The sequence below is a fragment of the Stenella coeruleoalba genome, assembly GCF_951394435.1.
Source record: "Stenella coeruleoalba genome assembly, chromosome: 19".
Classification (NCBI taxonomy): Eukaryota; Metazoa; Chordata; class Mammalia; order Artiodactyla; family Delphinidae; genus Stenella; species Stenella coeruleoalba.
In genome coordinates, this window is record NC_137165.1 from 15404450 (window position 1) to 15419981 (window position 15532).

Below are 15532 nucleotides of genomic sequence, written 5' to 3' on the forward strand. Positions count from 1 at the left end.
CACTAAGAGGAGAGAGTCTCAAAAAGGAGAAAGGGATTTGCTAGTGCTCATCAAGGCTCCAGGTGCTAAATGAAAAACAGAAATTGGTGTCAAGCTAAGACAAGGATCTTTGTCCTTCGGATCTATCACTTGGGAAATCACTGGCAGACTTAGGATGGGGAGGAGTTTCAGAGGTGGGACAGAAGCAAGATGGCAGCAGAAAAAAAAGACTGACAAGGGAAGAAAATGGAGACAGCAAGTATAGACTTGCTGTAATAAAGAAGAGAACTTAGAAGGGGACACAAGATCAAGTCAGGGTTTTGTTTTAAGGATGTGAAAGAACAGAGTTGAGCATGTTTCTGGGCTGAGGAGAAGCGGTCACTAGAGAGAGGGGTGACTAATTGGTAAAACTAGGATACAAGGGAATGGGGTCAAGGACACAGGTGAGAGGGTTGACTTTTGACAGCTGGATGCATCATTCTCAGATTGGAGAAAGGCGGTAAGTCCGCAGGTGAGGGAAAGTATCAATAATTGGGAGAAATCACACCAGCTAGCCTCCATTTCTTGATGGTGTAGAAGACCAGGTTAAGTGGAGAGTTGAAGGAAACAGGAGTTGTGATGGGACTTGAGAGTGAGGAGGGTTTGGAGCAGGTAGGGATGGAAATGGTAGGGGGGCTGTGTCTGGAGGGATTAACTGCCCAGCTGAGTCAACTCAGCGTTGTTGCTGTCATCTCTGATATCTCTGTCACTGAGACCATGGATGTGCGCCGGCATCCAGAGGCATGGTTTCATAATCTCCTTAAACATTGGGCTGCCTTTCATTTATTCAATATATATTTATTGCACGTGCACTTAGTGTCAGGTACTATGCTAGACGTTAGAGAGAGAACATTAAACAAGGCAGTTGTTCCCGCTCAAGGAGCTTGCTGCTCATACAGAAAATTATAAATAAGTCATCAAAAAATAATATAATTTTAAGCTGTAGTTAGTATTATGAAGGGAATTCAGAAACAAAGAGAACAGATTGCAGGGAAACCAGTTAGGAAATAGGACATGGGACTAGGTTGGTTAGGGAAGGAAGAAAAGCCAAAAAGAGGTAGATGGCTTGGGAAAAAACTGAGAAATCAAGGGGCCGGAGTCTCAACCAGGTTGAAGAGAGAGTGAACACATGAAGGTCACAAGAGAGGGGGTTGTAGTCAGAAAGTGGGAGTTTGGCTTCTGAAATCAAGTCCATCAAACTCTGATGCCTTCGAAAGGGACTCTGGGAATTAGAAGTCTAAATGGAGTCCAGGTGAAGGTGTTTGAAGATCAAGGGGACAAGAAATTTGGGGACAAGCTGTTGGATGTTCATCTCTATGAACAATGGAATCTGTTAAGATTGTAGTAGGAATCAGGGTTAAAAGAGAGAAGATTGAGCAAAATAAGGAGTAAATTAAAGCTAGTGACAAGGATGTCAGAAGGTGACAGCAACAAAGACTAGAAGTTGCCCTGAGCCTCACAAGAGGCTTTGCGTAAAGGTGAAAGAGAAATGGTCTGAAAGCAGGGGTTGATGTTTTGGCCAAGTGCTTAAAAGCCCAACTTACATTCCTTCTGCAGGTGTGTTTAAAATACCTGGAAAGGCATTTGTTGAATCATGCAAATGAAATAACATTTCAAATGCTGAACAGTTTTTCTTAGTTAATCTTCTTTTGTTTTTTGTTTAATCCCACCAACTATTTAAAATTTGGTGCTAAGTAATGTTGGTCATGTCTCTTGGTGATCCGTGTACATCCAGCATTTTAAATACTGAGAAAGAACTGTTTAGGTCATTTAGTCTTTGGTTCAGACAGCTTTTAGGCTTTACCTTTTTGAAAGAAAAGTATTTAGGTCTAGAGTTTTGGGCCACAGGACTGAGAAGCTTTATTAATTCAGCCTGTAAAGGAAATGGGCTCCTTTGAGCTGAGGTGGTTTCTCCACTCCTTGGAGGAGGACCTTCTTGAAAACAAAACTCCCCAGCACTGTCAGTCATCAGGCGGACTAGGGTCCGTTGTGTCAGGAAGTGCCTGAAACCAACTCCTTTCATAGGCACCTGCGGTTTTCGTTTTTGTTTTTTTTTTTGGTGGAGGTGGGAGAGGGGGGAGTATTTGTTTTTATTTCTCTGAGGAGGGGTAGGTGGAATATTGGCAGGTGGCTGTTGGAGATGAGGCTGAGACTTGGTAGAGTGGCTGCAAAGGGACAGAGATTAGAAGGTGGCAGTAGTGCCACGAGAAGTTCTGGTCTCTGAATCTTAGCTCAAACTCAGAAGTGTTTGGGGGCCAGACTTCTCAGTGTAATTGCAGGGGTGGTGGCTGCCTGGAGGAGCTGGAGAGAGTGGCTGCTCTTCTCAAAGGTATTCAGAAATTAAAATGATTTTACATCTGTGCTGGTCTCACAAAATGTGCTGAATTAGGCCCACCTACTACCAGTTGGAGCCATGACCTAGACCCTCTCTGAGGGCCCTCCAGCTCTGACCTTTCATTATTTGGTAGTACTTCAAAACTCCAAACCAAAATCTAAACACTTTTAATCCCTGACAGGAGGTCGGGTGTGTACATGACCAGACAACATCTAGAAAGAAGCACCTTTGGTCTGAGAGAAGACTGCAGAGGAACCAAGGGCTGGTCAGGCATCCACTTCTTTTCCCATGTAGGCTTTCTTGCCCTCCTGCCTAGGCCTCATGGTCTTTCTTACTTCTTGTTTTTGGCATCTAGTTTTTGATATTTTTTTAAAGCAATGTTTAATATCCAACAAACATACTAAAGGAAAAAGAAAAAAGAAGCAACTTTAAGAAACAGCATGAAAGTACTTGCCTCATGGGAGTATGTCTAAATATTTCCCTATCCAGACCTGAACTTTGTTTTCAGGATACCATGAAAAGTAGAACAAATATCACACCAGGCTTTGCCATGAAATCCTGCCTTTGTTCTCTTTAGATGAACTGACCAGATGTGTTTTTAACTTCTGGTTGCTTCAGATTATTAAGTCAGCAAATATGTCCTGTTATGGTAACCGCTAACTTAAGATAAAGGGTTAAAGTGCCGCCCTGGGTTTCAGATGACATGGGCCTTAGTCTATGCTCCACTGCTATCTAGCTGTGTGACTTGGGGCAAGTCATTCACATCTCTGAACTTCAGTTGATGTACCAATTCTTTGTTGCAAGCTCAGAAATGAATTTTAACTATCTTTTTTTTTGCGGTACGCGGGCCTCTCACTGTTGTGGCCTCTCCCGTTGCGGAGCAACAGGCTCCGGACGCGCAGGCTCAGCGGCCATGGCTCACGGGCTCAGCCGCTCCGCGGCATGTGGGATCCTCCCAGACCAGGGCACAAACCCGTGTCCCCTGCATCGGCAGGCGGACTCTCAACCACTGCGCCACCAGGGAAGCCCTGAATTTTAACTATCTTAAGCAAAATATTTCTTAGAAGGATGTCAGAGCTTACCTAATGGATGGGAGACTAGAAGACCAAACTTAGAGAACAGGCAGGAGCAAAGGGCATTCAAGGAACGCCCAGGAGCAGGAGTCGACTGTGCTGTACCTTGCTACTCTCCCCACTATGAATGTGACCATCCCCCATTCTCCCTACTCACTTGGGTCACTCGCCTGAGATTCAGGAGAGAGTTTCCAACTGGCCAAGCTTAAACCACATGCCAGCTTCCTGCAAGGCCCCTTGCAGTTCCAGAGTTGGAGGGTCACCATGACCAGGCACATTCCCAAAAGGAGACTAGGGTGAAATTAGAAAGGAGAGCTCTATTGCTGGACAGCCAGAAACCACAAATGTCAACTCAGATGTGCCCCCATCTGTAGTAATTGGAAGGTTGAATTGTACGGCCAGTGATAAAATTATTGATCCTAGATTGTGTTTCTATCTGGACATTTCTAAGATGTACATGTTTGAGGCAAAAATGGGATGGTTACAAGATCTTATCAGTAAATGAACATTCAAAAAGGAATATTCTGGGGTTTTTCCCCCTCCAATTTATCGTCTGTAGGGAAAGGACCGGGAAGATTAGTCCTGATGGCATTTGTCCCTCAGCCTTGAACAGACAGACCTTTTTTTTTTTCCTCTTAGATTGTAGAAAAGTAGGAAAGGGGGGAAAATAGCTGCATCTGAAGGTAGTTGTGCTGGGCATTGTGCAACAGAGTTTAAGAGGAAGATTAGCTGGAACTAAAATGGTCTGGTGGTTGTAGTTAATGAATAAGAACTGCCTTAAGCTCTTATCCACTTTGCCAATAACCAGTTTACTAATGTACACCAGCCTCTGCTTGTCTGCTGATAGAGAAAAAATCCTGCTGCCTGCATTCATAGGCATGTATCTGGGAGTTTATGTCCGGGGTGCAGAGAGGGTCCCAGGTATCCATTGCCATTCCAACACTGTCACTTGAACGTATGGCCTGTATGTTGGAGATGGGGTTGGGGATTGTTTAATTACAGAGAATAGTGCATACAGTATTTGGGTTTGGATTTTCTCCCGTTGTAATCTAAATTTCTTTAGGATTACAGAATCAAACTTTTCTCACTACCTGAAGTGTGCTTTTGACTTTTGTAGCCATGTTTCATCCATCAAGGCACAGTGATTTTGTCCTTCCTGTTTTTTGGATTTAGCCAGACTTTTTCAGTAGGCACTAGTATTGATAGCTCTGTAGTCCTTTGGCCTCTGGTCTGATATTTGAAACTTTTTATTATGAACTTACCTTTCTGTGGGATGTGGTCACACTGAGTGGGGACATGAATTCCTTTCCACCTAATGGGATTGACAGAGCTGCCCTAGTACCTTGAATCTGAAATTAAGCAACTAAATTAGCAGAGAAAGCTTATCAGGAAAGGGAGAGTGTTGTTAGGAGAGTGGAATGTATTTGCAAGTTTCCCATAAGTGAATATTCTTCAAGATAAAAATATAACAGTTCAGATTATGTGTATTCGAATTTTACATAAATGCTAACTAGCTTACCTTGTGCAATAACATTTTGTGCCATCAGTATTACACAATAATTTACCTATGAATTTTGGCTTCAGGCAGAAATGCCAAACAAACTCAAGAGTTTGGCATTAGAAACATTATAAACATGAAAATCTACTTTCTTCATTTTAATGTTAAAGTAAAAGCATTACACCCACTTTATGAAACTTGATTTCCCATAGTGAATGATTCATTTCATCTCGTGTGTTACATGTAAAACAGAAGACTGTCTGTCAAACTAACATGTAGCAGTTTGGCCAGGTGTGTCATTGCTTTGTTTTGCTTCCTTGGCCTTCCTGCTGGTCATGGATGACCACCCTGGCCACATTCCTCAAAGGTTATTCTAACCTGAGAACAGTTAAGTATTTTCTTCACTTAGTTGACCTTTTCCTCTACACTTTGCCTGAGAAGAAACTGCCAGTTAACGAGTTTCATGCTTTGCAAAGTGCTTTTGATTGGGAGGGATTGGCACAGAGTGCTTTCCCAAATTATTTAAAACAGAGTGCTCCTTCCTCTGTTTTTGAGACTAAAACGCTACTGTCATTCCCAGTTCTTTTCTCTGCTGTCCAGCCCATCTGGATTCATCTCTCAGCCAGATGTTCTTCATTCCCCTCAGTAAAGTCTTTCTGTTCATGGCCTTGATAGGGGGAACAAAAAAGGAATAAGAGTTGAGATCTGAATGGATTTCAGTCCTTTTCTTTCACTTCTGTCTCTACTTTTCAATTCTGTGCTGTTGAAAAGTTCTGTAGGGAAGGCATTGTGTTTCATCTTCCATAAACTATATCATAAAACTAGAACAACATAATAGAGAGTGAGTGATTCAGAGCATGAGCTTTCAAGTCAGAACTTGGTTTGAATCTTTACTCAGAGGATTGCTAGCTAGCTGTATGATCTTGGGCAGATAATTTACCACCTCTGAGCCCCTCAGTCTCTTATGTGTAAACTGGGGGTAAAAAATAGTACCTACTTCATAGGATTGTTGTGAAGGTTAAATGAAACAATGTAAAGTGCTTAGCTCAGTGCCTGGCATACAGTTGGCATCTACTCAAGTTAGCTGTTATTAGCTCAGTTCATGTATCAAACTAGGGATGACTTTCCATTTGTTGAGCAAGTGATCTTATGGCAAGGGAAGGGTAGATGTTCTTCAGACGTATTCTGATAAAAACTGGAGAATGTCACTGTCACTGTGTTAGAAAGATGATCCTTGTCATTTTCTCATCAAGCAGCTAATGACTCTCCAACTTTAGATTTGGAGAATGTTCTTTATCTTGTGTTTTCCTTAATATGGGGGTTCTTAAGTCCTTTGAGGTTTGTGTTTAACTTGGACATCTGTAATCACATACAGATGGCTCCATAGAATTTACTGGAGCATTCTTCTTCCTGGGCCAGGCTCTAGATAACTGGTCAGTTCAGAAAACATGTAAAAGTTTTCACCTGCCTTTCTAGATTTTAAATTAGAGACCAACTCTGTGTTGATTGAATCTTTAGCCAGATGCTTCAGAAAGACAAATATTTACATAAATGTCTCTCACTATTCTAGCAAGATATACTAAGCCTTTACCTTACACTGAAGTACATGTGATTAAATATACATATTATTTTCTTCATATGCAAATAAAGCATTTAATTTTCAAGTTGAAATTGATCCTCCTAAACTCTGGTGATTTCGAATTTTATTTTTTCACTTCCATGCCACCATGTTGCCATCCCATCTTTGATAGCGTTTATAGAACTTTGACTTTTTTTCAGTGACGAAAAGCGTTTTTTGTAATTAGCTACACTTTCATTCCTGGTCCCCTTGTGATCAACAGTTTATGCCACTTTTGTGATAACTGGGGAGTCATAATCTGGGGCCACAGAATAAAGAGGATTGATCGTACCATCCAGAGTGTATCTGCCATGACTCTCTGGGGGCCTAGATCGCACCTACTAGGGCAGTCTCCTGGCCCAGCTGGACCTGCTGTGCATTTTGTTGTATCAGAAAAGTTTATTGAGATTTGTATAAATGACTCAAATAGAACGGCATCTTTTCCCTTATACCAATTGTGACTTTGACTCCTGGTTTTTCTTTTATAATCAGAAATTTTCCAGGTAGCTTTGAGTTAACCAAGGGCCCTTGTCCTCCACCCCAATCCTCCCCTTGTGAAAGCACTACATACATTTTATTTTATTTTATTTTATTTTATTTATTTATTTATTTTTTTGCTGTACACGGGCCTGTCACTGCTGTGGCCTCTCCCGTTGCGGAGCACAGGCTCCGGACGCGCAGGCCCAGCGGCCATGGCCCACGGGCCCAGCCGCTCCGCGGCATGTGGGATCCTCCCGGACCGGGGCACGAACCCGTGTCCCCTATATCTGCAGGCGGACTCTCAACCACTGTGCCACCAGGGAAGCCCTACATACATTTTAAAGAAGACACTTAAGAAATATGCTTTAAAGCATAAGCCACAAATGTATCTAAGAATAATATTCCAGAAGTCTAAAAACCAGGAAGTTGGTGTGTTTGTCAAAGAGAAACTACTTTTGTCTTACAAAAAGAATGACTGAAATAAGCTCTCAACAAATATACTTCTTTAGTAGATGTAGAGACCCCTTTGCGTACTGGAAACCAAAGTGCCCATAGCTGTAACTTGCCTGCTGATAGGTAACTATTTAGCCTTTATTTTTAAAATATTTTCGTTTAGTAAAACAGACAGTTGCTGTGTTGGCAGCAGTGTGAATGTCATTTCCTGTCTGTGGTGTACCCCACTCATCCTGTCGCTCAGACATTTTGTTTTAGGTTGTTCCTGTAATGTGAGTGAAACAGAGTGACCCGCAGCAGGGTGACATGTGCATACCACAAATGTAACAAGAGACAAGACTTGTGCAACAGACCACAAGAGTGCAATGCTTTATTTAAAGATGAAAACAAAACAAAACAAAGGCAGCCAGCACGCACAATTGTAAAGTGGCCGCTGTGGAGTCTTGTGTTTGTTTTTAGAAGACATATTCTAGTCTATTTGGCAAGTTACCTTAAAGGTATATCAGCTTCATGCCACATGATTAAACGATAAAATTGAATCAAGGACTGACAACTGTTATAGAGATGATTTAATTTCATTTAATCGATTAATTTATCATCACACATTTGTATTTTACAGCCCAGTAATCTGCCACATATATTGAATTCTGTAATCATTACTTTTTACCTGTGAGATTACAGAATTTCTATTTTCTTGTCCTAAATTACAATTCCTGTTTCAGGGATGGGTCAGATAAAAGAGTATGGGGGGAAAAAAACCCTGGGATGAATTCATTTACCCATCAAATATCTGTCAAGCACTTAATATGTGCTTGGCACTATTTCCAGTGTTGAAGATACAACAGTGCTGAGCAAAATAAAGTCTTATTCTTCATGGAGCTTATATTCTATCATAGGGAGATGACCACAATCAAGTATACAAGTGAATAAATATAATTTTAGCTTATGATAAATATCCTGAAGGAAACAAAACAGGACAACAGGATAGAGTATGATTGGGATGGGGGGAGAGGTGATGATATTGGAGCTGTGACTTAAATAGTGACAGGCCAGGAGAAAAGTGTCCCAAGTAGAAAACAAAGAGCACAAAGGCCCTGAGAAGGGACCTGAAATATAGAAGAAACAGAAAGAAGGCTAGTGCAACCAGGTCATAGTAAACAAAAGGGGAGATGGTATAAGACCAGAGAAATAACTTCTTATCAGCTGTTACAGGGCCCTGAGGTCCCAGCTAAGGACTTCAGGTTTAATTTATACATAAAAAGGGAAGCTGTTGGTGGGTTTTAAGCAGGAAAGTGACATTATATGATATTTATCTGTATATTTTAAAGCACTCTGGTTGCTGTTTGGTAAGTGGATAGTAGTGATACAGAAATAGTTGCAGACAGACCAGTTTAGAGGATTTTTGCTGATATAATGTCTGGGGTTAGTTTCACTTCAGGGATAGGGCAAAAGGGGTAAAGATATAGAAAAAGCAGAATTGCCCATGAATTGAAGCTGAAATGTATGAGAATGTGGGGGGCTCATGTATTATTACCTCTACTTTGTATATGTCTGAAATTTTCTGTAATAAAAGAAAACGTTTTAACGGTAGTCTAAGTGAAAAACAGTGGTACCCTGGACCATTGTCAGAGTAGTAATGGAGCTACATGGGCAGATTCAAGATGTATCTGAAAGTAAATCTCATAGGTCTTGTTGATGGATTAGATATATATTATTGGAAATAGAGAAACCAAGGACGACTGTTATATGTTTGTACCAAACAACTTGGATGGATGAAGCTAGGGATCAGGTTTGCAGGGGACTCAAGAGAATAGTTTTGGCAGTGTAAATTTGAAATGCCAATTAGTTTTCCAAGTGGAAATGTTGAGTAGGGAGCACAGTGTAATTTACAATACATTAGCTAACACTGAATGGTGTACTCGCAAGCAATCTTGGAATCCTTCATTATGTGTTTCTAAACTTTGCCATTAATGACTTAGAAGTTCTATCCTTTTCAGATTCTGTAGATAACATTGAAAGGCTAAGTCTGTCGATATGAAATAATTTAGATACAATTTCTGTTTTCTGTGGATATCCACTAGTAATTGTATTTTGAATAGCCTCTCTGCTGAGCAGTAGTTCCCCACCTCTGTTGAGCTATCATTCACATAAAGGATGTTAACATGGAGGGCAAACTCCGTGGGTTGACCAGACTTCCTGTGCACTACTCCTTTTCAATCATATGGAAATGCAAGTTTGTGAAAGTAAAATTTTGAGTAACACTTTAGTGTGATGTGTGTATATTTTAAATATAAGTCTTTTATGCAAACTTCGGATCTATTATTAGTAGCTAAGCATTGTATCGTATTTCACGTCTGATTAGAATGCTGTTGAAACACCATTATTGACAACCATAGATCTATTAGTTATTGATAACCATAGATCTGTTAGCTCTGTTAGTTGTTAAAGTAATATTTATTAAGGGCACCACTCTAAGAAGCTTCTTATTCTTATTGATTCCTCACAACAACCTCAATTTATTTATTAATCCCTGTTTTATAGGTAAAGAAACTTAGGCCCCCTAAAATTCACTCAAGTAGGAAGTAGTAGAGCTAGGATTCAAACCCAGGCAGTCTGGTTCCAGAGCCTTTACCCTATATTTCCAAAGCCTTCACTCTTAACTGCTACCGTGTAATGTATATAGAATATTGTAAGTTTTGTTTCAGAAAAATTATAGTAGACAAGACTGTGTGAGTAACCAGAGTCTCTCTTTTTTTTTTAATTTAAGTATAGTCGATTTACAATGTTGTGTTAGTTTCTGTTGTACAGGAAAGTGATTCAGTTATACATGTGTGTGTGTGTGTGTGTGTGTGTGTGTGTGTGTGTGTATACACACACACATACGTATTCATTTTCATATTATTTTCCATCATGCTTTATTACAGGATATTGAATATAGTTCCCTGTGCTATACAGTAGGAAGGACCTTGTTGTTTATCAGAGGCTCTTTTGATTTTATTTTTACTTCATCCCATGAGGTTGGAACTTTAGAAAAGGGAAGAGAAAACAATCCCAAAGTCGGTCTTCATCTTACTGTTTGATTTTCTTCCTTAAATTACTTGTTTATTTATTTATTTTTACTTTTTCCTTATAGCATCAGCGAGAGCTTTCTAACGGTCAAAGGTGCTGCCCTTTTTCTGCCACGGGGAAATGGCTCATCCACACCAAGAATCAGCCACAGACGCAATAAGCATGCAGGTAAAGCTCCACATATGCCACTCCTTTTCTTGGTTTCTTTACCTTTTGTTCTAAAAGACTGAGTACCTCATCGCCATTTCTTCAACAGTTCCGTAATGGTGAAAGAAAACATTGTACTATGCTGTAATCACTTTTCTTTCGCTCTCATGGACCATATTTCTGGCACTTAGCAGAATACCTTATACACGAAGTAGATGTTCAACAATAAATTTTTGTTGGAAAAATAATCAGGCACAAAAATACACTAATGAAGTCTTATGTGACATCTCAATTAAGGTTTTGGTAATCAGCTAAAAGATGTTCAGATGTTTCTTCAGACTCTATGCAAAATCGATTAACCAAAGATGGCTTTTTTTTTCTGTCTGCTCTCTAGTGATGTTATGAGGAGACTAATATGGCATGTTACTAATATAAATAAATTCAGTAGCACTATTGTGTTAACAAGAGTTACGATATCACATATTAAAATACCAGTTCTTAAATACCAGAGTCTACTTCTTGATTGTGTTCACGCTAAAAAGACTGGAAATTTAATTCAGAGGACTTTTATAGAAATAAGGAATCATCAAATAAATGTTCACTTAGGGATAAGTGTAATACTCTGATTTTGAAATAACCCACTAATATTCTGCACCCAGTACCAATATGAGGCTTGTTTCCCCACACATCCAAGCAATTCTCAGACACCAACTGGGTGTCCTGCAATTCACCTCAATTCTGACACTATCTACCTGGAGATAGTGTCAGATTCCACAGGTTAAGGGCTCAGTTGTATAAGGCTGCCCCCCTTACCCCCAACTTCAGGTGCCAGTCACAAGTCCGGGTTGTCTGTAGATTGGAAGTTCCAATGACCCCCTCCTTGGGTTTGTTTAATTTGCTAGAGCAGCTCACAGAACTCAGAGAAACATTTTACTTATTGGATTACTGGCTTATTATAAAAGGATATAACTCAGGATCAGCCAGATGGAAGAGATGCGTAGGGCAAGGTATGTGGGAAGGGGCACGGAGCTTCTGTGCCCTCTCTGAGTGTATGCCCTCCCCAAATCTCCATGTGTTCACCAATCTGGAAGCACTCTGAACCCTGCCCTTTTGGGTTTTTGTGGAGGGTTCATTACACTGGTATGATTAATTCAATTGTTGGCTATTGGTGATCCATTGAACTTCCAGCCCCTCTCCCCTGCCCAGATAAGGAAGTTCCAACCCTCTAATCACACGGTTGGTTCCCCTGGCAACCAGCCCCCATCCCTAGGTGCTTTCATAGAGTCAAGTCATTAATAGAACAAAAGACACCTTCTTTGCTCCACATCACTTAAGAAATTCCAATGACCACTGAAAAGCAATTATACTCCAATAAAGATGTTAAAAAAAAAAAAAGAAATTCCAATGATGTTAACAGCTCTGTGCCAGGAACTGGACAAAGACCAAATATATATATATTTTATTATAAATCACTGTATCACACCCACTAACAGTAGTGTACGCATTTAATATTTCCATATGTTAGACTTCTCTAAAGTCAGGTGCATTGTGGTGATGAGGTTAAGAAAGAATTGAAGAAAGTTGGTCTAGAGAAAGAGGTCTCCAGGTATAGGATATCCACAGTTTAAGGGAAGATAATCAGCCTTATGCCTCTCTTCTAACAGCAAGCCTAACTTGTGTCATTTTGGGGGAAAAAAAAAAGTCAGTTGTCCTGAGGACACCAATTAGAGAAATCCCAATCAGTGCTATACAAAGAGTGTTTGCTTATTGTCCAAAATGTGCCATTTTGATGACGTGTGATGTCCAGGAGTGGAAGCAATTGGAATTACTAAGGAGAGAAGAAAGAAGACTGTAAGCCTTGAGTGTGTAGGTCAGAGGTGAAAGCCAGAAGTACTGTGTCCCATGGAGCCAGTAGTGAGTTTAACTCCAGTGCAGGTAATCTTAGCTATTTTAGTGGCTGCCCTACTTCTTGTTTGGACCTTCATCTAGTTCCAGATGTAGCAGCTCAGAATTATAATCCATCTCATTGGACAGTATTATCCTCCTACCAAAACTCTCCAGCCATGGAAAAATTTTAAAAGGGGCAGGTGAAAAAACTCTTTGGAAAATTAGCTTTGTACTACATTTTCTAAAAACCTTCCTCTTCAACGCCAACCACCAGAGTCAAGGGGAGAACTCCCCAACGCCACAAAAACTTGAATGCACAGAGGAAGTAGACCCAGCTGAGCTTTGGGTTTCTGTTTGGTGTGGGTATTTATCACAGTAAAAAGAAGACAAAATATTGGTTTAAATCCAGTGTGTCTGACTAAGATGTTAGGCAAATTGCTCTGTGGCATGTAATAGTAAGTGGGGTCAGTGGCTTTTCAGCTGCCACCCAGGTTTCTACTTGACCTTGTTCACTTAGCTTTCTCCATACCAAAAAGAAAAGCAGATTTAACACAAGATGAATGGACTTTACTTGTGATCCAGACCAGAACAGATGAGGCAGTGTGAGTATAAATGCAGCTCACAGAGCCAGACCTTCACATAAGCTGGAGCTCCCTTGGCTGAGCCGGCAGTAACTGAAAGATGATGGCAGAATTGCAAGCAGATCAAGGGCTTACTCTGTCTAATTGTACTTTCTTATGCATATTTCTTGAACGAGTTAGAATTTTATCTGGGCTTCATTAAAAATATCCAAGTACTTTTTTGTAATCAAAAAGTGATATTATAAGTGAATGTTTGCTAACATTTTAAAGAGAAACAACCAAAAGTCTTTAAAATCAAACTGAAGTCTAAAACTTGGCTACCCGCAGTGAAGTATATGAAAACAAAATGTAGGAAAAGGATCTTAATGGTACGGGTATATTGCCTCTATTAGTCTCTGTGAAGGACAGTTTCCCAAGAGGAAATACCTCATGGCAGTACTTTTCACCACTAGCGAACCTGAACTTCCACATACCCAGCTCGCGTAGGAAGCCCTACTGTAGGGGTAGGGCTCCCTGACTTTTGTCGGACCTTCTAAGAAGGTCCAGCTAGATATTTGGGCCACTAGTGCTTGGAGCGGAGTCTTAGGGCTGCTGTTTGCCCAGAAATGTTTCTCCTCTAGAAGTTCTCCATCCTGAAAATTCTTTCTTTAGGTTATTTGTCCTGAGAGAACAAAAGGAAACTTAATTTTTTAAAAGCCTGAGCTGCTTACCTCAATTGTAACTGTAGTCATTCTTCATTGTTTATACCTAACACTTTGTCTCCCCACGCTGATTCTTTTATTTTTAACAGAAAGGGGAGAATTCCCTGGTGGTCCAGCGGCTAGGACTCCACACTTTCACTGCCAGGGGCCCTGGGTTCAGTCCCTGGTGGAAGAACTAAGATCCCACAAGCCACAAGGGACAAACATACTTGTTTGCCAACGTACTTTTTTTTCTCTTCCTGTCTCTCTCTACTTCTTGCACATATCAGCATTTCATCTCATCATTAACAGCTGTGAAGTTACGTGGATGAAAATTATGTATGTAGATTCCAAGACCAATGTGAGAACAGGTTACGGTGGCATCCATGATTATGCAGCCACATTAGTCACTTTAGACTCTTGAAAAAGGGTTGGTCAGGAATGAAGTTTTTTTGTTCTCTGATTGTTATCGTTTATGATAGCACATTATCTAATTATCTCCTACTAGCCAAAGCTTCCGATTTTCTAGTACAGAACAGGGAAATTGAGGAAATCTATAATAGTTTAATACAAAGAAATTTCAACTTAGTTTTATAGGATGTATAAAAGCAAGTGAGGATTGAAATAATGATTGGCTATTATTTATTTATTTATTTATTTTAGTTTTGGCTGCGTTGGGTCCTTGTTGCTGCGCATGGGCTTTCTCTAGTTGGCAGCGAGCAGGTGCTACTCTTCGTTGCGGTTCAAGGGCTTCTCATTGCAGTGGCTTCTCTTGTTGCGGAGCACGGGCTCTATGTGTGCAGGCTTCAGTAGTTGTGGCACATGGGCTTAGTTGCTCTGTGGCATGTGGGATCTTCCCAGACCAGGGCTCGACCCTGTGTCCCCTGCATTGGCAGGCAGATTCTTTTTTTTTTTTTTTTTTTTTTTATTTATTTTCGGCTGTGTTGGGTCTTCATTTCTGTGCGAGGGCTTTCTCTAGTTGTGGCAAGCGGGGGCCACTCTTCATCGCGGTGCGCAGGCCTCTCACTATCGGGGCCTCTCTTGTTGCAGAGCACAGGCTCCAAACTCGCAGGCTCAGTAGTTGTGGCTCACGGGCCCAGTTGCTCCACGGCATGTGGGATCTTCCCAGACCAGGGCTCGAACCCGTATCCCCTGCATTAGCAGGCAGATTCTCAACCACTGCGCCACCAGGGAAGCCCGGCAGGCAGATTATTAACCACTGCACCACCAGGGAAGTCCCTGATTGGCCATTTTAAAGCACCTAATAATATGTTCACTAGAATATATATCCCTTGAGATCTGCTGGATTTAATATCTTTTTAATATCAGCTACTGATGTGAAAATCATTTTTAACTGTTGACATTATTCTAGGGGGGAATCTAAAATTCTTCTTAGATTAAGTGCAACTGAATATCACAATTACAGAGATAGGAATGGCAAAATGGTTAGCTTTTTAAAAGTCAGAGATCATTCTAACACTGTATACCATACATCCCAATTTCAAGATTCCCTTGATTCCACCTTCAGTGGGCCTGAAAGCACAGCCAGTGCTTTCTCTGCCCAACACATTTCACCATCGCTCTCATCAACATCAATCATGGTACAAAACTGACTGGTTTCAAGTGCAGCTTCCATAGGACAAACACGAAGCAAATTTTAATGTAGTGTAGACTTAAAAGTGAATGTATAGAG

General features: G+C 40.7%; 1 protein-coding gene across 3 annotated transcripts in view; it reads left to right on the top strand.

Annotated features, from left to right (window-relative positions):
* The window catches only part of SSH2 (slingshot protein phosphatase 2), a 245434-nt gene that overhangs the window by 166207 nt on the left and 63695 nt on the right, over positions 1-15532 (top strand). For all 3 annotated transcript variants that reach the window (XM_079904135.1, XM_079904134.1, XM_079904133.1), the window contains one exon: positions 10609-10712. In XM_079904135.1, the coding sequence (XP_079760261.1) occupies positions 10609-10712 (104 nt within the window). The remainder of the gene's footprint in view (positions 1-10608; positions 10713-15532) is intronic.